Source organism: Schistocerca serialis, chromosome 1 (assembly GCF_023864345.2).
Source record: "Schistocerca serialis cubense isolate TAMUIC-IGC-003099 chromosome 1, iqSchSeri2.2, whole genome shotgun sequence".
Classification (NCBI taxonomy): Eukaryota; Metazoa; Arthropoda; class Insecta; order Orthoptera; family Acrididae; genus Schistocerca; species Schistocerca serialis.
In genome coordinates this window covers 668,468,752-668,493,757 of record NC_064638.1, presented here as the reverse complement: position 1 = coordinate 668,493,757, position 25,006 = coordinate 668,468,752, and the positions used below count along the sequence as shown (strand labels likewise).

General features: G+C 40.1%; 1 protein-coding gene across 1 annotated transcript in view; it reads left to right on the top strand.

Annotated features, from left to right (window-relative positions):
• The window catches only part of LOC126479936 (exosome complex exonuclease RRP44), a 148,386-nt gene extending 135,527 nt beyond the window's left edge, over positions 1-12,859 (top strand). The window contains exon 19 of the mRNA XM_050103826.1: positions 12,681-12,859. Coding sequence (XP_049959783.1) covers positions 12,681-12,770 — 90 coding nt within the window. The 3' untranslated portion in view covers positions 12,771-12,859. The remainder of the gene's footprint in view (positions 1-12,680) is intronic.
• Positions 12,860-25,006: the final 12,147 nt, after the last annotated feature.

Here is a 25,006-nt window from a genome sequence, read left to right as displayed (position 1 = left end):
TCAGTTTTCCAGATTTCATCTACAATTTCTTTGAGTTTTGCAATATGATTTTCTCCTGCATTTTTCCATAATTCTGCAGTGATTTGGTCTTCTCCTGATGCTTTGTTATTTTTCAGGGACTGAATTATCTCTTTAATCTCCTATAAACTTGGTGGCTTTGAGTCTGGGTTTCGTTGTGTATGACGGAACTCAAATTTTTCTGCAGGCTTTCCACAATTCAGTAATTTAGAAAAGTAGTTTGCAAGAATTTCACAGTTTTTGGCGTTGGTATGGGCAATTTCTCCATGTTCATTTTTGAATTTGAGTGATGGAGGAGAGTATTTTGTTAATTTTTGTTTGAATACTCTGTAGAAATTTAGAGAATTTTTTTTTCTTGCAATCAACTTCTATATCTTGCAATTTTTTGTCTTCGTGTTGTTTACAGACTGTTCGTATTGCTTTTGTGACTGTTTTCCTGCTATCTTTGAGATCTTCCAGGGTCTTTTGATTTTTGTTCCACAACCAGTTTTGCCATGCCTGTTGTCTGAGATATATCTGTTGTTCACACTCATCTGTCCACCATGGGTGTTTAGGTGTTCTTGTTTGCAGTGCTACAGTTTCAGCTGCTTTTAAAAGTCCTGCTTGCAGTTGTTGCCAGTTTTGTGGTTTTAAATTTTGTGTTTCTTTTGTAGATTGTTCATTACCATTTATCTTTTGTACATCATCTTTATGTTGTGGAGATTTCTTAGTGAATTTTCTTTTTTCTGGAATGACATCTAGGGAGAATTTTGTTGGGTAATGGTCTGAATCTATGTCTAGTCTGTTAAGGACTTTAAGTTTCATGATTTCTACTGTATTTATGTGGGAGATCATTACATGATCCAACTGATATTCACCTAGTAATGGATTAGGTGAGATCCAACTTTTGGTTTTCGAGGCTCTTTTCTTGAAAAATGTCGATTTGAAAAATGGGCCGTGGCTTTTGCAGATTTCAATGAGTCGTGTGCCATTCCGGTTGGTCTGTGTATGTCCTGACCATTTACGTAGTCAATATCGATATTTCTTTTCTTTACCAATTTGTGCATTGAAATCACCCATAAGCATTTTGACATGGTTATTCGGGATTTTTTGGAGAATATTATCTAATTGGTTCCAGGATTCTTCTACTTTGTTTTTGTTAGTGATGTTAGTTGGTGCATGTCCATTGAGTAGAGTGTATATCTTATTAGCTGATTTTATTTTCATCGTGGAGAGCTGACCCGAGTAAGATTTGAAAGCTGTGACTGAATCAAGTATTGATTTATCTACTATAAATCCAGTTCCAAAGTGTGGACAGTTTGACATGGCTCGTTTTTGTATATCCTGTATCCTTCTGAATCAAAAAGATTTTCATCTGTATATCGTGATTCCTGAAATGCAATAATGTTGATTTTACGTTCACTGGATTTGTCCAGGATGTTTTTTAGATTTCTCATTTTTAAGAGAGATTTTGGTTTGATTTTGTTATTATAGGGTTTTGACGCACTCCGATTTACCTCCATGCACATTTCTGTGGTCTCCCCAGAATCCGAATAGACCACTTGCGGTTTTTCAACCATGGGATTTGACCCACTGGGGTAATTTGTCTTTGAAGGTGCTGTATCCATGTTAATTTATTTGGACTGGGTTTGTGTCTGAAACTGAGATTTCAGTCTGGTTAAGCTCAGAGTTCCACTTCTGAGTTTTATAGATCAGCCGACACTTAACATGTGGAACAGACGCTGTAGGGGCTCCGCCACTAAACTGTGGAACCGTTGTGCCCTTCATTTTTGGAACATTTACCAAGGCTGTCCCATCTGCCAGTGGCGAATATAGCATATATTTTTTTGGAGGGGGCGAGATTAATGTAAAGATAATTAAGTAATTTTAAGTAGACACCTCATGATATTTTGTATCAGTTTTGCTACTCGTATTCAGAGAATAATTTGCGCTGAAAGCTCCTTTTACTTTACCGAGATCAAGCTTTTTTTATTGTTGACGTTAAAGCATAAAAAATATAGGTATTTTTTAAAAAAGCAAATGATGAAAAGATCTCAGTTATTATTGCCTCGCTATGATGGTTGTCCAGTGGCTCACTTTGTTTCCTCTCTGCTTGTATAATTACAAGATGCTGACTAGCGTGCAGTGTCCAGTTCAATAATGTACCACACACTGTCATGGTAGTCAACATCTTGTAATTATAACAATGTTGAGGAAACAAAACAAGTCACTGGAGAACCAACATAGCAAGGCAATAATAATATATTTCAAACATTAGTCAAGATTTCAATAATGTCTCATCTGCAAACACTTATCCAAATTAAAAGAGTGAAAATGTGATTGTGATTATCGTGTTTGGAGTGATTCTAGCTATAGATATTGGTTTGTTCTGTCATGTATGTATAAATTGCCAACAGCCCTCGTTTTTTCTTTTTGTGTATACATGCATATGTGTTTGCCAACAATAATTTAAAAGACTGTTTTGAGTAGGTATTATTTTGGAGAGACCTTACAAGAATGTTTATTAAATTGACTGTTTAACAAACCACAATGCAACAAAATTTGTTTTATTTATTGTTTATCAAACTTACAATTAAAATAATATTTAAAATTAAAAAGGAACTTCACTTTTTATATAGAAGAATGTTTACAAAACAAAGTCCAGGTTTCTTGGTACACTTGCAGACTTATCAAGATCCTCATCACCACTGACTATAATGTCTCTGTGGATAGAAAGTAAAGCAAACCCGTTAAGCCTGCTTTCAGGTATACTATTCCTTAGGTAAGTCTTCAGTCTGGAGAAAGTTCGCTCTATAGTTGTGACAGAAATGGGAAGAACTGCGAGTAATTTCAGAAGGGTATAAATGTTGGGGAAGAAGTCACATTTTTCAAGAGAACTCATAGCTGTTTTTGGAAGATTTGAAGGATTTTCCTGACTCCACTTTTCTTTCCACAACACATACTCACTTTGCACAATCTCTTTATGTGACAAATCTTCTTCATAGAAATTAAAAGCAGCGTCCAATGAACTGAAATCTGTTGTGATACACAACTATGGAAGGATGTTTTGTAAGGATGCAACTGTTTCCTTGTGAGGTTCAAAACATTCTTTAAGTGAATTACAAAAATGGTCCAGGTATTGCACATAAATAGCTTGTCGATAGTATTATTCTGTGGTGTAAGGGATGTTGCTACATGCTAATTGAAGGTGGCAAATTGTTGGAATCTCTTCCTTAATGTCAAGTTTGGCAGCGAATGTCTTCAATTCATTATACAAGGGTTTAAATAAGTCATCTGCATTTGCCCTCTCTTTTGACAGAAGGTGTAAGATACTCGTAACATTAGTCAAAGTCTGTGGAAGATCAATACTAAACAAAAAGATTAACAAGAAACACAAATTGACTGATAGCACTACTTGAGTGTGAGCCTCAGATGCCATGTCACGTAATTTCTCTTCTGTATTACAAAGGAAGGGGAAGGTAGGCTCCAAAATGTCTTTAAGTAAAAGTACTGAGTTGTGGCTTTCTGCCCATCCAGTTCACACATTGAAAGAAGTTTCTTTTTCTTTTGTTCTGGACAACATTAAGAAATCATTGATATCAATATTTCTGGTCTTTTGGCTGACAAATGAAAGAATCCACAGACTTCTTTTATGACACCTATACAGTTTCTTATAGAAGGTATTTTAGTCGCATCTGACACACACAAATTTAGAGTGTGTGAAGAACAATGCATATACAGGGCCAATGGTAGCTTTTCTCTGATGGAAGATGTACTCCTCTGAATTGCCCACTCATCGTGGTAGTGTCATCGTACTCTTGGCCTCTCATTTTGTTTAGGTCAAGCCCTAATGTTGATAAGGTCTTCAATATTGTGTTAGCCAAACCTGCTCCAGTGACTTCATAAACGAGGAAAAATGCCAGAAAATCTTACCTGATTTTGAAAGTTTGCTGCTCCTGTGCATAACGTACACAGAGAGAATATTGTTCAATTTGATGGAAGTCAGAGGCTTCAACTGCTAAAACAGACTTTCTGATGTTTTCTGCAATTTTTAATTGTATTAAGTGACCAAATGTGTTAATAAGTTTGTTTTGAATGAAAGAACTTGTGTACATCATCTTCCCACCACTAGCCATTAATTGGTGTTTAAGAATATTATCTCCACTGTTGGCTCTATATCTTAACAGTGATCGAAAATTGCTATCATTTTCGTCTGGTTCTTCAACGTTTATTCACCCAGAGTCATGATGACCCTTTCGAGCTATTTGCTGCCTCCCACAAAATCAGATTGTTTGTATTATGAGATTAGCAATTTTCTATTATTCTGACTATCCAGTCTTCTTTGTTATTTACTTGATTGATAATACTTTCAGCTTTTCTGTTAACTATAACTTTTGTGTTTTCAGCAATCAAAACATATTTCTTATGACATGATAAGTTCTCATGTTGCTAAACATTTTCATGGCTTTTTTAAATTGGTAAAAGCCTGAGCAACCAACGCCTCTGCTACTTGTTGATCTCCTTTCCCTACATTTTCAGGATGGGAAAATAACAAGCAATACTTGCAAAAACATCAGAATTTTTCCACTGAATAAGCTAACCACATAAATTCTTCTAGCCACTTCGTTTGAAAAGATCTAGTATGGTTTGGACAAGTAATGGAGGGAAATTTGTACCCAGGCTCAGGTTTACAAATATCTTCTAACAAAAAATTCTTTTTCCGTTTGTGAAAGACTGAATGTAATTGTTTTGACTATAGTTTCCAATATCATAAATATTTTTCCTTACTTGATCAGGCCCACTATCCTCCATAAATGAAACCACATTAATTGAGCTCGAAGTAACGACATCACAAGAAGCAATTCTACTAACTCAGCTGACTTCAAAATTGATACCGTCTAGCCCACTTTTGCTCTTTGTCCTTTCTTAACACTTTTGTAACCGACTTCAGGAGTCTCTCCAGCAGGCTTATAGACACATGGTTTTTTCGTGAAAAAGGTTTGAATAGAAGCTTGCCTCTGCATTACAATTCTGGTTCACTTACGGCCAACTTCAGTACACTGAAAAGTACGTAAACATTAACACTTAAAACACCACCATACTTCAGTACAAGTACAACGGATGTCAAACAACCAATAACCTACAACAATGAAATATAGATTGTATTGCCGATGTCTGGTTTGGAGAACTTGGCTCCTGCTGCTGTTCGGTAATTGTTGGTAACCGTCAGCATTGAGACAAATGCCAACATATATGCAATGACAATGGATAGTGCCATTATATCATTATGTTTGTTCACACCATGACAATCATTACATTTGAACATGATGTCTTTGTAATGCACCGTTAGAAAACATTATTACTTCCATGGCATTCCTACTTGAGCAAATAATCGATATGACATGAGAAGTTCACAAGCATTACGAAGTGCTGTCACCCCGCAACATTCCTTACCTAGTGTGTGCTGTTACAATCCGTTTTCTGTTCCTCTATTAATTTACCTATCGAAAGTTATGTGATATGTTTTATAGTGGCCAGTGTATTGAATACATACTACACATTTATAAATAAACTAAAACCATACACAGCAGAAGTTTGTGTTTGTGTGTGGACATATTTCAGCTAACAGAACTTAATCACAAAAGTTTTTGTCTCAATCATAGCTTCAGCTGAGATGAGGCTAAGATAAACGAAATTTAAACAGGACCTCTTAAAACCTCTTTCAGGAATTTCTTGTGGGGAAAGACAAGTAACGTGTTTCAGATTATGTATATTGATAAAAAGTTGTTTTTGAATTGGAGCAAAACTGAATTGATGTGATTTAAGGAGTATTTTGATATGCACTCATGGTATGATACTGTTTTTTAAATTCATTATACAATCATGCTTCGTACAAAAACAGCTGAATGATGAGAAACAGGAATCTGTCACATCAACTTACAGAAGGTTGATGGAAGCTAGCATGAATGCTACACCATTTTCTGAGACAGAACAGACACTGAAAGGAACAGAAAAGAACAGGAGCAGAGACGGATAGTGTGAATTGGTCTGTATTCCGAACATAGTATAATTGCCCGCATATGTGCAGGTGGCTGGATGGGAGCCCAACTCGGACCAAATTAACACAAACTGGCACAAACTTCACACCACTAACACCTTAGTCCCCTCACCAATACCTCACCAATACAGGGAAGTATGACTGTTTACCATGGTGATACCTCCATGCATCATTCATTAACATAATTCAGATACTGCACTTATTTTTTTCTTTATATTTTTTTTTGGGGGGGGGGGGGGGCAGGTGCATTGCCCCCCCCCCCTCCCCCCTTAAATATGCCCCTGCCATTTGCTCACAAACAGTCATATATAAGCAGCCTTTCACTAGTACCCACAAAGAATGACTAATGAAAAGGTTGGATTGTATTGCATCCTTTGTCCGCAGTTAGTACCCTAACTTACGTAATAGCTATTTCCTTATAGCTGCTACTCACTCTATATACATTTTGACAGTAACATTTAATAATTTGTTTTTCATATGACATAATTTACATAGTAAACATTTTTAGATGTTAATGACTATTGTATAAAACATAATAAACAACACATTTGTTTACTCATATTGTTGACACTAGGTAACAGTATCTTGCAGTTCTGCATTAGTGTGTCGTTAATTTGCACCGCTGCCACTGGATGCAGTGAGCATCACATGACTAACAACCATACTGGCCTCTCCCTTGTGGCAGACTGTTAACGTCACTGGTGCATGTTGCAGCTCGTAAAAAATGAAAATTGATTTTGACAAATTGGTATCAGTCATAATACATGTATCGTTCAACTCATATGAGATTTCATTTCAGTCAGCAGGGGCTTGCTGAACTCAGTGTCACACAGCCCACAGCAGTGTTAACCCAAGGCTGGTCACAGTGTTGTAAAAACTCCACAAAACACACATTTTTGTATGTAGTTGCTACTCTTATTTCATCCAGGTCACCCCTAATGCTGTAATTACTGTCTGTAGCAAAGATGTTTCCTGCTCCACCTACTAAAATAGCCTGATCCTTTTTGCTAAAATCTTTGTGCAAATTCCTTATGTCCCCTGTCAGCTGGCTAATGTGCTAGCACTTGGCTTCACAATACTTGTGACCTAATAACCTGTTCCTAATATGTCCTGTATCATCTGGCCTATACCACTCCCAAGGCTATTGCCTAACAGCAAGACTTTTTTCCTCCTACTATATTTTGGTATCGAACTACACTTAGCTTCTTTGCAAGAAGTCTGCTGCACCCTACTGTGACCTACAGTTCGTGAGGTTCTTCCCCTCTTACTTCAGGTTAACAAGTCAAATTTATTCAATACTGTAAGCTCAAATGTAGGTGGAGGAGTTGAAGAGTTGTCTCCCTTTCACTTATTGCTTGTTATCTTTACCCATCCCACGATCTTTTTCACCCTTCAACTTATCTAGTTCCAATTTTGCATATTGTAATTCAGTCTGAAAGGCACAAACCTTTGCCTCCTGTTCAACATTTCTCTTGTCTTTTTTTACAGAGCCTACTGTTCTGCGGGAGAGCCACTCTGAGTTTCCCATTCAGTTCCCTCTACAGTCACCGTCAAGAAACTCCAACCCACTATCCACACATACTGCTCCTTCTCTGACTATCCTATGTCAACAGCCACATTTATCACACATTGCAACATAGATTACAAGCTTAAAAATATAATTAAATCACTTAACACACTTTACACTGCACAAATTTTCATTATTTATGACCCACAAAAATTAGGCCTATAGATTAGCTTTTCATATGTATGGTGTAACTTAACAAGGTAACTATTTTTGCTTAGAAGAAGAACTCAGCACTCTCTTAATTGCAGTATCTGCTAATTTACTTATTCACAATGGAATGTAACCTTAATGTATGCAAAATACATAAAAACAAACTACCAGTGCAAAAGTTTCTACATCTGACAACTTAAGATTTACACCACTTTGCAGGAAGATCTACCTAATAATAAGTGGATATGATCTGCTTAAATTACTGGAAAGAAAAAACAGATCAATTAAATGGGATTCTAAATGTTTACTGTGCCAAAATGTAAACAAAAATATTACTACAACATGTGGTATTACAAAAAGAAAAGTAAAACCTATTGTAGTAAGCTTAGAGAACATACTGATACTGGTATTTAATGAGTAATCTTTACTAAACTAACTGTTATTACAATCTGAATAACTTATCTGTATGAGCGTCCAACAACTTATGCATCTCACACGGCACAAGGTTGATTTCTCCTGTTTCCTAATTCAGTGTTATCAGCATCACCTAATTTAAGTTCATTCCATTACCATTGTTTTATTTTGTTAGTGTTCATCTTATAACCTCTTTTCAATACTCTATCCATTTTGTTTAACTCATCCTTCAAGTCGTTTTCCTTCTGTGTCAGAATTACAATGCTCTCAACAAACTGCTGACTGATGGTGTTTATTTCTTCTCCCTGAATTTTAACCCCATTTTCAAATTTCTCCTTAGTGTAAAAATTGAATAACATCAATGATAGGCTACAACTCTGCCACAATTCGTTCTTAACCATTACTTTCCTTTCATGTCCTTTAACACACCAAGTTCAGCCTGTTTCCTGTTGAACTGGTAGATAACCACTGTCTATATTTTATCCCAACTGCCTTCAGACTTTCAAAGAGTGTGTTCCAACCAACACTGCCAAAATCATTCATTAAATCTACAAATGCTGTAAATGTAGGTTTTCCTTTCTGCAGCCTATCTGTCAATGGGAAAAAAGGGGGGGGGGGGGGGGGGGATGCGGTATTTTGTTTGTCAGTATTTCCTCATGTGTTTCTACTTTTCTCTGGAACTGAAATTGATCTTCCCTGAGGTTGGCTTCTACCCATTTTTCCATTCTTATGTAAAACTACTTACCCGTCACTTTATGTAATATGCTCTTGAAATTCATTTCTCTTGTGCAGACTCTCTATATATTCTTTCCACCCTTCAGCTTTCCCTTCTCTGCCTAGCATGGGTATGCTATTGAGCTATTAATATTCATACAAGTGGTTTCCTTTCCTCCAAAGGTCTCTATAAGTTTCCTATAGGTGACATCTTTCTTTCTTATAGTCATAAATGGTTTTACAAGCTTGCATTTCTCTTCCAGCCATTCCTGCTTTGCCATTTTGCTCTTCCTGACAATCCCATTTTTAAACATCTGCGTTCCCTTTTGCATGCTTCATATTTTGTCCTTTCATTAATTAAATTCAGTATCCAAAGATTTTTACTGTACCTCATCATTTTGCATATTTGATCATCATTTGTTGCATTCCTTTCCCCTGTTCAGTAAATTGCTGCCTAATGTTATTTTTGAAACTCTCAACAGCCTCTGTATCTTCCAATCTATGCAGATCCTATCTTCTTAATTTCTTACCTATCTGTGATTTCTTTAGTTTTGATCTCCTGTTCATAGTCAATAAATTATGTTTAGAGTCCAATTTATCTTTTGAAAGGCTTTGAAGTTTAAAATCATGGTTTCAGAGCCTCTGCCTTACTATTATGTAATATATCTGAAACCTTCTAGTGTCTCTAGGTCTTTTCCATTAGCAATAATTCAATTATGCCCTCTGCAAAATTCTGGGGGGCAGCTTCACCTTTTATTCTATACCATTGCTCCATGCTCTCCTACTACTTTTCATTCTCATCCTTTTCCAGCTATTGAATTGCAGTCCCAATTAAGTTTTCAGATATACAGAATAATTAGGCATATAACCGCTGCTTTTCTGTACGAAGAATGGAATTGGAATTATCTGAGACACGACATTCAACACTGGATCACACATCACATATATTTATAACAATGAAAATAATCAATTTTTGACAATATAATGTAATTGGATAAATAAAAAATCTACTCACCAAGTAGAGGCAGGAGAACACACATATGAAAACAAGGTTTTATGTACTGTGCAAGCTTGTGGCAGAAGAGTTGAAGGGGAAAGAAGAGGAGTAAAGAAATAGGACTGGAAAGGTTTAGGAAAAGGGTTAAAGTTCAGAAAAGTCATCCAGAATTCTGGGTCGCGAGAGACTAAATCTGTCCTAAAACTTTTTTTTATATGTATGTTCTCCTGCCATTGCTTGGTGAGTAGATTTTTTTATCTGGTCACATATATTAATATATGTTGTGGCATCTAAAACTTGATGCACCTTTTACTGAGATTTAAGTGACCGACAGTATTAAGTTGTGAGTAGAGGCAGTTTTATCCTGCTTTTAAAACTAGGAAATGACCATATATTCCTCTGTAGCCTGCATATTGTCATCACATCAGGAAGTCACAGGAAATCTCTTGATTGTATGTGGTCATCAACTAAGACCTTCTCTGGGTTTTGGAATTCATGCTCAATAACTTGTTGGTAGTGGCTATACTGTAGTATTTTCATGCTGACACCATCTGGTAGGCATATTCTTCTACCCCAAAAAAGGCTAAGCCACTACATGGATGCATAATTATTCTGCGGCAACTACTTGAGCAGGTTTTCCATTATTGAATTCCCATTGGTGTTAAGTGTGACTGTCTTTGTTATCAAGTTAATAGCTCAAAGGCCACAGGAAAGAGTAAGTATAATGCTTATTACATGTAGTCAATTTAGCAGTGTTTTGCTCCTCTTTGAGCCTTACTGCTCATCACTCTTTCTTTTGGAATTACAGGGAAATTGGTAGGCCTCATGTTACATTATACATACATCATCACAAAGTATCTGATAATGCTTTTGTTTCAGAAAAATGTTCTCTTTGAAAATATCCTTTATCATCTTCTTCAGAAAAGCAACTGAAGGTCAAAGAGATGACAGGAATCCACAGATGAAAATGCCCACTCTGATAAGAGATTTCATTGGTGTCAATGATGATAATTCATCCACATCATTGTTCTCATCATGGTGCATATATTGCTTTCTAACTATCAAGCGTTGCTTCCAAGTATTGCTGAGTTCATAGGTGATATCTGTACTGAAGATGTTACTGCCAATTCTAATTTCCACAGCCTATGATTTGAGTGTGGACAAGAATCCATGTTTGCTCAAACAGGTTCTTGGACTCAGTCACCAACAACTTTTTGTGATTTCTGTACTTAATGTACTGCTGTTGTGCAATGTAGCAGTGTGAAATGGTGTGAATGGGGTTCATTGTATAGCTATAGCACATCCACGTGGAATATTACTTTTCTTAGAGGTGAGCATATATGCTTTGAATCTCATGTTTGCTAAGACTAATCCTCTGGACACTGGGGCTCCATTACAACATTTACATCAGTGAATCCCATAATCCCTTTGACTGTCATTAGAGGCTATTGTCAAAAGCACCAATTTGATGTGACAAATTCACTGAGAAAATTTTATGTGATGTGTTTTCTTGATCATAACATCTGAGAGAGCTGAAGGCTAGAGTGCTCAATGTTGTATACAGTTTAAATGACTCATTCATGTGCCACAACAACCCCTTTTGCTCTAATTTTACAAAAACTTTGAATGGCTACACCTTGATTTTTGTGAATGGCTCACTGAGGTCTTCTTTATTTTTGGACTTCGGGCTGTGAACATTGTGAAGGGCTCAAATCGGCAGCAATCATCATTTATAGCCCAATGGCCAACCTTTGTGCTAATGTTGGTGGGCTGCAACATACTGTCTCAGAATAAGTCCTCATATTGTAATGCGCATTTAATGTTTTATCTTCGCAGTAGTTTACTGAAGTGCCATACCATTGCTCACTCGCAAATGAAATTAATTTTGAAAACTTATCCATGAGAAGCAAGATCAGTGGGCTTTGGGTGTGAAACAAATTAGTGCCCTTGAGCAAGAGTGGAGTATTTTTCATTGTGGTTGACCAGGCAGCCCGAAGTTGTTATATTTCTGGAGTTCCTGAAATAAGTGTACACAACTCTTACTATTTTGAGCTCATATCTTCCAGTATTTTAGATGAATATTGCACCATGATGTTCACACAGAAGGGATCTAAGCAGAGCTGCCTTGGCTGCTCTGGGGTATTTTTTTGAATGATTCCTCCAGATTAGCTAAGAATATGATACAGAATTATATATTCATTTGAATGCACTTAAATAGATATGTAATCTGTGTGTGTGTGTGTGTGTGTGTGTGTGTGTGTGTGTGTGTGTGTGTGTGTTCTTTATCCTGTCAAAGGATTTTTCCAAAAACTAGCAAGTTTTCATTCTTTTTGTGTTCTTGTCTATGAGTCAACACTTCTGCTAGCTAGTGAATGATCTTCTTTATTCATAAATTATTTACATTCTAGCAGAATTTTTCTTACCATATTTAGAAGACAGTGAAATGAATGTGGTATGCAATTTAAGGTTTTGTGTTATGCGTAACTCCTTTTCAGTGTTGGTTGCATGTGATGTAAAAATAGATGTAAATAATAAAACTGACAGCATTCTTCAACTTTTAACCTCAAAGTAACTACTGTTGTGGATATCTGCAATTACATCCTCTGATATGTGGATTGTGTTGGCTTTTATCTGCACAGTCAGTATTATTTGGAAAGGCCTCTACCTATAAGTATGATTGATACCATTCATTTGCATTCTCTCTACAAATACTTTTCATTCATATTCATAAATCTAATGCCATTCTTCATATTAAAATAATTCTAATTTTATTTTACTTTCAGATACCTGGCTTGAGTATATCAAAAGATGATCTGGATAAGAGGAAAGGTTCAGAAGAAACAGTTAATCCAAAGAAAAAAAGTAAACGTTAGTGCACTTGGCACACAATTTTATACTTGTTTTAAATTGTTACAATTTTTTGTATTTGAGATTAAAAGCCTTTTAAACATAAATCTTTTGTCAGTAATTATTGTACAGTTGTAGTTGCTGAATGTTACAAGAAATGACATATTTTGCATATTTGGGACAAAATATATAAGAACATAATAAACTGTGATAAACAGATGCAATCAACCTGCAGTGTGACACCGCTGTCAGCATGCTGTGTCATTTACATCTTCCTTCTGAAATCATACTTATGCTGCCCCATATTTTTATTTTAAGAAAATTTGAAAACAATACCTTGCATACTGTTTGCTAATTTGCGCTGCTTAGACTCCCGCCACAGTATGCGGAAACCACGGGTGGTGTGTGATGTTGGTACAGACAGAAGGGGCTTGAGCACCACCACCATTGGAGTGTTTCTGCATTGTTGGTACAGACAGAAGGAACTTGAGAACCACCACCATAACCAACTCCTGCCACGAACCTCTTCATGGCTCCTCATGTAGCCCAACCCCGCCTCCTGGTGATCGAGCCCCTTCTGTCTGTGCCAACATCACACACCACCCATGGTGTTCGAGCTCCTTCTGTCTGTACCAACATCACACACCACCCATGGTTTGCGCCTGCTGTGACGGGAGTCCAAGCAGCCTTGCCCCCACATGAGCGGGCCCACACCCCACCTGTGCGTAGGGTCTCCAATCCATTAGGATGGGGGAAGGAGTGCTGGTTGCCTGCAAGGAGCCATCAGCCGTCAGCAATGGGGCAGACTGAGGCCTTGTGCACACCAGAAGGAAGCGGGGGTTGGGGGACATGAGGTGCCACGAAGGGGTACGTGGCAGGATTTGGTTATGGTGGTGGTGCTTGAGCCCCTTCTGTCTGTACCAACAATGCAGAAATACTTCAATAGTGGTGGTGCTCAAGCCCCTTCTGCCTGTACCAACATCACACACCACCCATGGTTTGCACGTACTGTGGTGGGAGTCCAAGCAGCCTTGCCCCCACATGAGCGGGCCCATGCGGTCAAGCTCAGGGTGTAGCGTTGAGAGGGTCGGAAGTGGGGCTCAGAAGGCAATGGTGCGTAGGGGCCCCTTGTGGCTTATACTTGCACAGTGAATGAAATCAAAAGGTATTCTTAGGAGGAAATTTATCTCTCATGCCAGTGCAGAATGTAGCACAAATGTGCAGTATGAAATGCGCATTAAAAAGAATTATCTCTAGAGATGATGTATTAATTCCAAACTACAAAAGGAATCGAAAACATGTAGAAAGATTTATATATTGAGTAGGCTAGATAAAGAGACAGTTATGTCATACCTCTGGGCAGGAGTATTTAGAGGCAGTGTGGTAGAGCTTATGGGAACAGCTGATCATGCACTGGGATAGATATGTATGTAGCAGAACAATTCATTGTTATAGACACAAGTGACGATGAGCAGTGCACAGCAAAGAATGGAGACACGAAGCCGCCAGGCGGTATCGCTAACAATGAACAGACAGGACAGACGAACAAGTAGGGGTTGACAGATGCTATGACCAACCAGGACACAACATGGGGCAAGCAAGCAAGAACTGAGGTGATAAACATGGCAAGACAACAACAATGCAGAAACACTCCAAACAACGACAGTATGTATCTCAACACACAGAACTGAACGCAGTACGGCCGAGATGCACAGGCGAACTATGGCGAGTACCAGACTTCTGGGGTAGCACCACACGGCTGCCTAAATACATGGCCGCAGGAAACGCGATTGGCGGTGGACATCACGCGGTACGAAGAGTGGTGCACTCACAAGCCGAGGCTTGCAGTGCAGGCGTGTGCCGGAGCACAGAAACCCATAGTGGGTATCCACGTCCATACCCTCTGGCACGCATTCAACTTCCGCACCTTCCGACACCAGATCCCTCCCCCCAAAAACCTGTGCGTAGGGGTGGAAACGCCCCAGCTGGTGTCATGGTGGGCAGAAGGTGGGAATGGAGGGAGACTCTTGTGTTGTTGACTGCCAGTGGTGGGTTGGGAGGGCAGTCCGTGGAATCCATCAAAAGTCACCAGAGGGCAGGACATCACACAGCGTCTCCGATCCTTGAGGATGGGGGGAGGAGTCCTGGTGTGCTTGCAAGGAACCATTGACAATGGGGCAGACTGAGGCCTCGTGCACACCAGAAGGAGGTGGGGGTTGGGGGATGTGAGGTGCCACGAAGGGGTACGTGGCAGGAGTTGGTTATGGTGGTGGTGCTCGAGCCCCTTCTGTCTGTACCAACATCACACACCACCCATGGTGTTCGTGCCTACTGTGGTGGGAGTCCAAGCAGCCTTGCCCCCAAATGAGCAGGCCCACACGACCGAGCCTGGGGTGTAGTATTGAGAGGGTCAGAAGTGGGGCTCAGAAGGCAATGGTATCAGCAGATGGAGCAGGGTCAGTAGTTGCTGCCCATGGAGGAATTCAACCAGAGTATGACCATCAATTGGCGTGGTGTGATAAGGGTTCAGGAATAAGGTGAGGGCTGACATGGAAGCAAAGGATTCGACTGCTTTTGTCAGTTGTTTAAATGTCCTGACCAGTCGTTCTGTGATGCCATTGGAGAATGGATGGAACAGAGGGGTGCAGATGTGTTTGATACAGTTGGGCTCACAGGATGCATGGAAGGAGGTTGCCATGAACTGGTGGCAATTATTGGAGAGCAATGTATGGTGCAGGCCTTCTATGGCAAGAACCTGGGCCAAGGCCGTGAGTGTGGCATGTCATGGTGGATGCTGTGCACACCACATACAGGTAGCTGGAGTATGCATCCACAATGAGTAACCACTTCGATCCCAAGAATGAGCCCACAAAATCAAGATGGATGTGGTCCCAGGACTGGCAAGGCTTGGGCCAGGGTGAAAATGATTGCAAAAGGTTGGCCTGGTGACACACGCCATGTAATCACATCACCATGGATGCCGGGCCAATACACATGCCAGCAAGTCAACACATTCATACAGTGCATCCCCCATTGTCCGCAGTGTAGCAAGCATAGGACGTGGTGGCACAAATCGGGTGGGATGATCATCCGATGGGCATCAGCCTCCTCGGCCAACAGGACACCCGCCACAACCGAGAGCCTATGTGAGAGGTGCCACTAGGGACTGAATTCAATTTTCAACTGGCGAGTCAGATAGGTGGGCAAACCATGGGTCACGTAGTGGAGAACTTGGTCGGAATGGATCCTGGTGTTGGCAGAGGCAATGTGTGCAGCCTGATGGGAAATCCATCCAGTGTATCTTGGCGGGCTGTATAATGTGAAAGCAGAGGACTTCCTGCTGGTTGAACTCGAGATCAGGGCTCGAGGGGAGATGTGACAAGGCATCTGCATTGGAGTGTTGAGAGGTGGGCTTATATTGGATAACGTAAGTGAAACTGTGTAAGAATGGCGCCCAGTGCCGCTCTGGGAGATGTGTGTGTATGTGGGCTGAATAGGCTAACCAAAGTCCGCCTCTATAGCGTAGCGTAGCGGTAGCATCACCGCCTACCATGCAGGGGGCCCGGGTTCGATTACCGGCAAGAGACTGGCTGTTGTGTGTCCTTCATCATCATTTCATCATCCTTGACTCGCAAGTCGCCGAAGTAGCGTCAACTAAAAAGGACTTGCAATACAGCGGCCCAACTCCCCCGAATGGGGCCTCCCGGCCTACAATGCCATAGATCATTTCCATTTTTTTTCCAGTGTAACCAGAGGTTTGTGATCCATGAGGAGAGTGAACTTTGTCCCAAACAGATAGATGTGAAACTTTTGAACTGCAAATGCAATCACCAGAGCCTCTTTCTCAATCTGAGAATAGTTCCTCTTTATAGGGTATAGCATCTTGGACGCATACACAGTGGGCTGTATTGAGCCATCCTCATTCCTGTGAGGCACATGCCGGATTACAGAGACCCTCTAGTGGGTATCCAGGTCCATACCCACTGGCGTACATTCAACTTCCATGCCTTCCGACACCAGATTCATGACCCCTATCAAAACAGAATTTGCAGCTGAGGTAGTTCCCATTTTAACTAGGTAGTTCCCATTTTAACTATAATACGTAAGGGCATTCAAAAAGTACCATTTGAGGATGTTGCTGCAGTTTATATGCCGTGTAGCGTATCTCCGATGTGGGTATACAAGGGACTAATTTGGCATTCGGCTCTTTCCAACCTGTATGCTGTAAAAATGTAAATGTGAGCTATGGCAATGTTATTACCAAATGCATCCAAACAGGAGCATGCTTGCTGTTATTCTTTTCTTGGCTGCCAAAGGACAAACACTGGTAGACATCCACTGGAGAGTGAAGAATTTGTATGGGACAGCATGTCTGTCAAAAACCACTGTTGTGGAATGGTGTGCCCAGCTCTGTGCAACAAGGGGTGCTGCTGTTTCATAATAATACACATCCCCATATCGCAAATATCATAACACACCAAAGTTATTCCAACTCAAGTGGAAGATACTTGAGCACCCACCCTGTAGTCCCAGTCTCTCCCCTTGTGATTATCATTCCTTCGGTCCCTTAAAAAGGCCTTCAAGGGCCAACAATTCCGGTCAGACAAGGATATGTAGTAAGCAATTATGGATTTCTTCACGCAGCAGAATGCAGTATTTTACCAAATGGTGTTTCGGCGGGATGATTGATTCAATGGTTACGGTGATTTTTCCTGGTTGGGGTACTGTTTGTGGTCTTTACAGTCTTAAAATAGAAACTTTGTGATCACCCCTTATACCATAAATCCCTTCAACAAAAGAAGTGTATCAGTGACAAGAAGGAAGCATAGATTCTAGAAGAAGGGTAGCAGAAGTGATCTGCAAAAGTTAGTGTCCAATCTCATTGATGTTCATCTGTCATTGAATCTAGAACATATTTAAAGTTTAAATATACTGAGAGGTTCTGAACTGAATAAGCTCCATTCCAACAAGAATGAGTTCCAAAAACATCGATCTTGCATACCCATGTTGCACATTTCTCACATGACATTATGAAAGCCAGGGATCAAGGCATTCAGGTGTATGCTGGATTTCTTGACTACCAAAAAACACTTCAGTTGGTACCACACCAACAATTATTTAACAAAAGTACAGTTATGTGGGATCTCAAACAAAATTTGTGACTTGAGTGAAGATTTCTTGGTGGGCAAGACGTAGCATGTTATATCAGATGTCATCAACAGAAGCAGAATTAACTTCAGGTATTACCTAGGGTAGTGTGTTGGAATCCTTGTGATTCATGTTGTTTATTTATTACACAGCAGACAATATTAATAGTAACACTGGACTTTTCATAGATGATACAGTTGTCTATAAGGAAGCAATATCTGGAGAGAGAGAAGAAGCTGTACAAATATCCTGTGAGATGTTGATAAGGTTTCAAAGTGATATAAAGATTGGTAACTTGTTCTGAATGTTCACACATCTTGAATTGTACACTTCACAAAACTCTGAAAACAAATGTCCTATGATTACAACATCAATGAATCACAATTAGTATCAGCTAACTCATACAGGCAGCTGTGAGTAACAGTTTACAGAGGTATGGAATGGAAGGATCAGAAAGACTGAAAGGGAGGGATGGTCCCAGCGGAAGTTCGAATCCTCCCTCGGGCATGGGTGTGTGTGTTTGTCCTTAGGATAATTTAGGTTAAGTAGTGTGTAAGCTTGGGGACTGATGACCTTAGCAGTTAAGTCCCATAAGATTTCACACACATTTGAACATTGAACTGGAGGGAAGGCAGGTGGCAGACTTCATTTCATTGGCAGGATACTGCAAACAATATAATCAGTCGACAAAGAAGATTGCTCACAAATCTTGGCACATCCCATCTTAGAATATGCGATTGGGACTGGAAGAATCATTAACATGCTGCATAGTGCTAAGTATCCTCTGCCATGTGCTTCACAGCAATTTGTGGAGTATTTATGTAGATGCAGAATGTAACAAAGTTCAATGTATTTGTCAGCACTTGGAAAAACAACAGAGTGATTATGAAATGAGCCTTAAGGGCCTCTGCACACTAGGCAGCTTGACAGCAGTAAGCAGCCAATCCCATGCTGATAGTCCATATGATACCACCCGCTAGGCAACCAGGAATTCCTGGCTGCATCAGCCATTAGAATGCAAGTGTTACGGATATGTTTTGGGAGCTCAAGTATGAATCCCTGGAGGAAAGAAGACATTCATTTCAAAGAACACTACTGAGAAAGCTTAGGGAACCAGCATTTGAAGCTCACTGCAGAACAATCCTACTGCTGCCAACATACATTTCACATAGGAACCATAAAGATAAATACAAGAAATTAGGGCTCATACAGAGGCAGTTGTTTTTCCCTCACTCTACCTGCGAGTGGAACAAGAAAGGAAACGACTAGTTGTGGTACAGGGTACCCTCCACCATGCACTGAACAGTGGCTTGCAGAGTATGTATGTAGATGTACACCAGTATGAGATGACCACCATAGGCACAATTTCATTCATGTATAAGTTGTGGCATGGAAGCAAACAGGCTCTGAATATCATCTAGGCATTTGTGTTTTTAACTGCAGTGGGGGTGGGGGGGTTGGCACACATCATTTGGTATCCTGGTCATGATGGGTGTGACATTGGGGTTTACCATTGTCACATACTGGCAAGAATCCTGCCTTCCTTCACAAAATACCAAATCAGTCCTGTTGTCGTTTGTAATGGCTCCCTACATCATGATTCCAAGAGTTGGAGAGATACAGGTACTGAGAACCATTGCTACCAGGTTGTCTACAGGCATTTTAGCATCAATTGAACACCACAAACAGAAATGAGACTTATTGCTGAACACCACAAAATATCCCTCAATGTCCCACTGACTCTCGCTGTACACCATGCAAGTGCTTGTGGTGTTGCATCAGGTGTCAGCAGTAAACAACACTTGGCAGGTCAAGATTTCAACCCAGCTCTTCATATTCTGCTTTGACAGTTCAAGGTGACATTCTGCCTGTAACTTGTGCCTGAGTTTCTGTCGTTGCCATTTGTTTATTTGTTAAAGCCAGTAGAACAATCCTACAATCTTCTCATTCTGTAGCCCTTTTGGATGCCCCCCTCCCCTCTACTCTCTTCACCGCACTATTGTCATGAGCCCATCTCATTCTGTAGTTATGTAAGCACACATACAAGTATTTGTACCAATAATTTCCACAATCATCTTGAACCACTCGTTTCTGACACAGAGTTAACTAACCGTTGTCAGCCTGCTCAAAATTTCAGTTGCCACAGCATAGTCTGCAGGGACTCAAAGAGAAAAATAAATTAAAAGGCATAAGAAAATGACAAAATTGTTACCAAAGTTACATACCTTATACTAGATTGGTTCATTACAGGTCTCTTTCTTTGGATCTCTGCTGCAATCTGAACATTGTGTTGAAGGCTGTAGTGCCCAAAAGATGAAGCTATACTGAGCTTTGCTGTGTGTAAACATTGATTGATGCTTCATGAGACAGGTTTTTTTTCTATAAGGGGTGACCAAAAAGATCCCATTTTAGGGTGTTGCTGCAGCGTATATGCAATGTAGTATGACTCCAAAGCAGTTATGTAGGCAACAACATGTAGAAAGGGATTAGTGTAACATTCGTGTCTTTACAACATGAAAACAGTTAATCTAGAAATGTGAACTGAGGCAACATTATCACAAAATGTGCGCAAACGGTACCAACATCCTGTTATTCCTTCCTTGGACACTGAAGGATGAACGTCATTAGACATCCATCAGAGGAATGACAAATGTGTTTGGGGCAGCGTGTCTGTCGAAAATCATATTGAGGAAAACTGCGACGAGTGCTGCTGCTTCATGACAACAAACGTCTCAGTATTGCAAATTTCGTTAACACACGGGTCACACCAACTCAAGTGGGAGACACTCAAGCACCCCCACTCCCCATATAGTCCTCATCTGTTACCATGTGATTACTACACCTTCAGATTCTTAAAAAGGCCTTGAAGGGACAACAATTCGTGTCTTTTGAGGATGGGCAGAAGTTAGGGACTTCTTCACACAGAAGGACATGGTGTTTTACGAAACAGGTATCTTCAACCTGATGCAATGGTGGGATGACTTCCTTAATGCTCACGGCAGTTTTCCCTGATTGGCATCCTGATTCTGGACTGTACAGCCTCAAAATGGAAACTTTTTGATTGCTCTTTATAGTTGTGCTTGTATTATGATCTTAAGTTGGAAGTCTGGTCTGATACAGCTCTTCGTGCTATTTTGACCTTACAATCCTCTTCATCTCTACATAAATACCACAATGTAATCCCATTTGAACCTGCTTAATAAACTAGTCTTGGTCTCCCTCTACAGTTTGTGACCTCCCCCCACCCCACCCCCCACCCCCCACCCTCCCTGTCCCCCCATCCCCCTCCCACACACTCTCTTCCCTCCATTACCATCAGAAAAGGCTTCCTAATGCTTACAGCAATATTGGGTCTTAATGTATTCCTGTTTTTCAGAAATGCTTTTCTCTCTATTGCCAGGCTAAATTTTATGTCTTTTCTACTTGAGCCATCATCAGTTATTTTGCCGCCCAAATAGCAAAACTCGTGTACTACTTTTAATTGCTCATTTCCTAACCTAATTCCCTCTGAATTGCTTGATTTAATTTGATTATGCTGTCACCTGTATTTTAGTTTTGTTGGTGTTCATCTCTCCGTTCAGCTGCTCTACCTAATCATTTGCTGTTTCTGACAGAATTCAATGTTATCAGGAAACCATGAAGCTTTTATTTCTTCGCCATGAACTTAAATTCTCTTTCCAGATTTCTCCCTGATGTCCTTTGTTGCTTGTTCAGTGTACAGACTCAGTAACAACGGGATAGGTTACTACACTGTTTTACTCCCTTCACAACCACTGCTTCTCTTTCATGCTCTTTGACTGATATAATAGCAGTCTGATTTCCATACAAGTTGTCAATAATCTTCCATTCCTTCTATTTTATCCTCACTACCTTCAAATTTTGAAGAATGTAGTCCAGCCGACATTGTCAAAACCTTACTGTAAATCTATAAATGCTACAAATGTAGGTTGGCCTCTTTTCAGCTAATCTTGTAGGATAAGTCATATCATGACTACTGCTTCATGTGTTCCTTCATTTCTCTGGAATCCAAACTGAGTTACCTTGAGGCTGACCTCTGCCAGCTTTTACCATTCTTCTGTAAATAATTTATGCCAATATTTTGTAACCACGACTTATCAAACTGAGGGTTTGGTAGTATTCACACCTGTCACCACCTACCTTCTTTGGAACTGAAATTATGAGGGCCTTACTGAAAGTAATGAGTAACAATTTTTAATCTTTATTTCTTAAACAAACAAGGTACAGCATCTTAAGGTACTTACTTTGTGTCAATCTTAATCTACTTACTTTCTGTTACTTTTCAACCCAGACTCATTTCTTTGCATACATTTTTCCCATCATTCTGCAAGTCTGAAAATACCATTACCATCAAATTCGATTCCAGCTTCCCAAAGACACTGATACTCTGTTCACTGAAAGTCCTGTGCCGCCCCATAGCAATGGTCTTACATCTGTTCCATAATCAACAATTTCAGAAAGAATTAAGTAATATTTAAAGCAACTAAAGGTTAAATTGACTTTAAAGGCTGAAGACTAGTAGATATAAATGATCCTACATATCATTATGATGCAGTTACTAAACAATACTTAGAAAAAGAGTATGTTCCAAAACCTAAATATATAAGTATTTGAATACAACTTAATAACTGTGTCACTGCAACACATCTTAATGAAAGAATTAATCAAGTTCATAGTGATAACTATAACACTATAACAAATTACTTCAAAGAATGAAGAAGGAAAAGCTTTTACAGATTATTTCTCAAAGTCAGATTTAACACCATACTTACGTAATCTTCAAGCTAGTTTTTGTGACAAACGTAAATTGAAACTTTGTTATTGGTGATGAAGTATTAAAATATGCATTTTGATATGATGTGAAAATCAATGAAATATTTTATGTGGACCAAATGTAAATGGTGGCCTGGCACCTACTGATTTTAAAATAGATAAGAGATATAACGTCAACGAACTGTAAATTTTATATCCAATACAATTCAACAAAATTTAAAATGAACATAAACACTCACAACCACAAGTTGTGTTTTTGTTTTTTTAGGTTATTGGGTCGGTCTGTTTTAGTCCATCTTCATATATCATACTGAAATATGAACATATAATAGAATCAGAGGGATGTATTAATGTATACAATACATCTTACATAACAAATAATAAAAGGAGGAAATTATACCCATGATGATAGGTGGTGGCGGTGAATAGAGCAGGTGCTACGACTCCTTGAACGCTGCTATGGCACCATGAATGCTAAATGATAAGGAGAGCAACCTGCAGCCCATGTTTGACTCCTAACTGCCAGTTTTGCACAGGCTATGTTTTGTGAAACTGTTCCTGCATTCTCTGAAGTGTATTTTGTTTTCACCTAATTAATCTGTTTGTCATCTCTGCATCATGAGTGTTGATCATGTGTTTTAAGCCTAACTCACTGCCAAAGCAGATTGGGCCACCTGGTGGTTCATCATCTGTGCTGCTGCTTTCCCAGACTTGAAACTAGCCAATTGTCAGACTGCCGCAATGTTTCATAGAACTGCCGAGCAATCTGTTTTATGCGATCCCTTATCATGGGGATACCTGATTCCTCATGCGAGGCCCTGCTTGGGTAATTCCATGGTACATGCAAGGCGAGCCGCAGAGCTCTCCCTTGCACCCCATGGAGATGACAAATATGGCTATTGGCTGCTTTTCCCCACACTGTGGATGCATATTCTAGCACTGATCAGATCAGTGTTACATATAGTGCAATTCCACAGTGTGGAGGAAGCATTGATTCCAGATTTATTAGGGGGTAAAGTGCCTTCAAACCAGGATGTGCAGCCACCAGGTCAGATGCCTATCAAGAGTTACCCGTAGATACTTAGCTGTGTGAGACCAGGGGATAGGGCCTCCCATGATTTGCAACAGCTGTAGGTCCATGGGCACTCAACCGGGCATTATTACAAGAGGCTGGATTTTCAGAAAGTTGAATTTGAGGCGCTATTTCATAAGCCAGGCTCCTAGGACATTGCATGCTGCCTGTAAATGGCGACAAATGACGTTGATCCTCCAGGACTGTGGTGTCATCCGCATATAATGCTAGGGATATCCTGTCTGAGTGTGGCACATCAGCTGTGTGCAGGGAGTACAGTAGGGGGCTAAGGAATCACCCCAGTGACACTCCTGCACATATAGGCCTATTTATTGAGATGCCATTTTCGGCACAGATGTGAAAAATATGGTCATGCAGAAAAGATGCAATGAGTTTACGTGTGGCATTGGAACCTTCTGTGCAAAAAGTTTGTAGAGAGCCCCCTTCCGTACACAGTCAAAGGTCTTGGAGATGTCAAGAAGTACTGCCCCTGAGTACTCCCGATGTTCCAGGGCTCCCATCGCATTCTCGACAACACGCAGTAGTTGGTGTTGCATGCTGTGGCCGTGCCAGAAGCCGAACTGTTCTGAGGGAATCAGCTCCCTCCCTGTCCACATGCTCCATGAGCTGTTCATTGTAAATTCGCTTGAACACTTTAGATAGAACATGGAGCAGACTTATCAGCCAATAGTTTTGAGGAAGCCTTGCTTGGGAATGGCAACCACCTCTGCATGTTTCCACGCAGAGGGGTAATTGCCAGTTCGCAGAATGTAATTGAAAGCATTCATGATAGGTCATAGTACATCAGGCGGGAGTTGTTTCAACATAAGAGCTTCCACTTGGACACAGCCACAAGCCTTTCTGATATTCAGCGAGCAAAGTTGGGCATCACCTTCCTCCTCAGTGATGGGTTCAATGGCATCTACTGCATCATCCTCAAGAAAAGCGAGCAGCTGTTGTTGTACAATTGGTGTGCTGTTCATCTATATCATCCTCTGTAGGAGTAAAGTTGTCCACAAAGCAATCAGCCAAGACATTGACCTTGGCATCAGGTTCCGCTCGTCCGACTTGCAGAGGAAGGCAGTGTCCTTTTCTTAAGAATTGTTTAGTTAGTCACCAGGCACAGCAATCTTTAATGCGAAACATGTCTGCTTTGCCTTCCCAATCCTGATTTCAGTGGTTTTCCATGTCACCTCTATTTCATGGCGTTTGGTGGCAGGGTGGCATGTAATTTGCCACTCATGGAAAAGC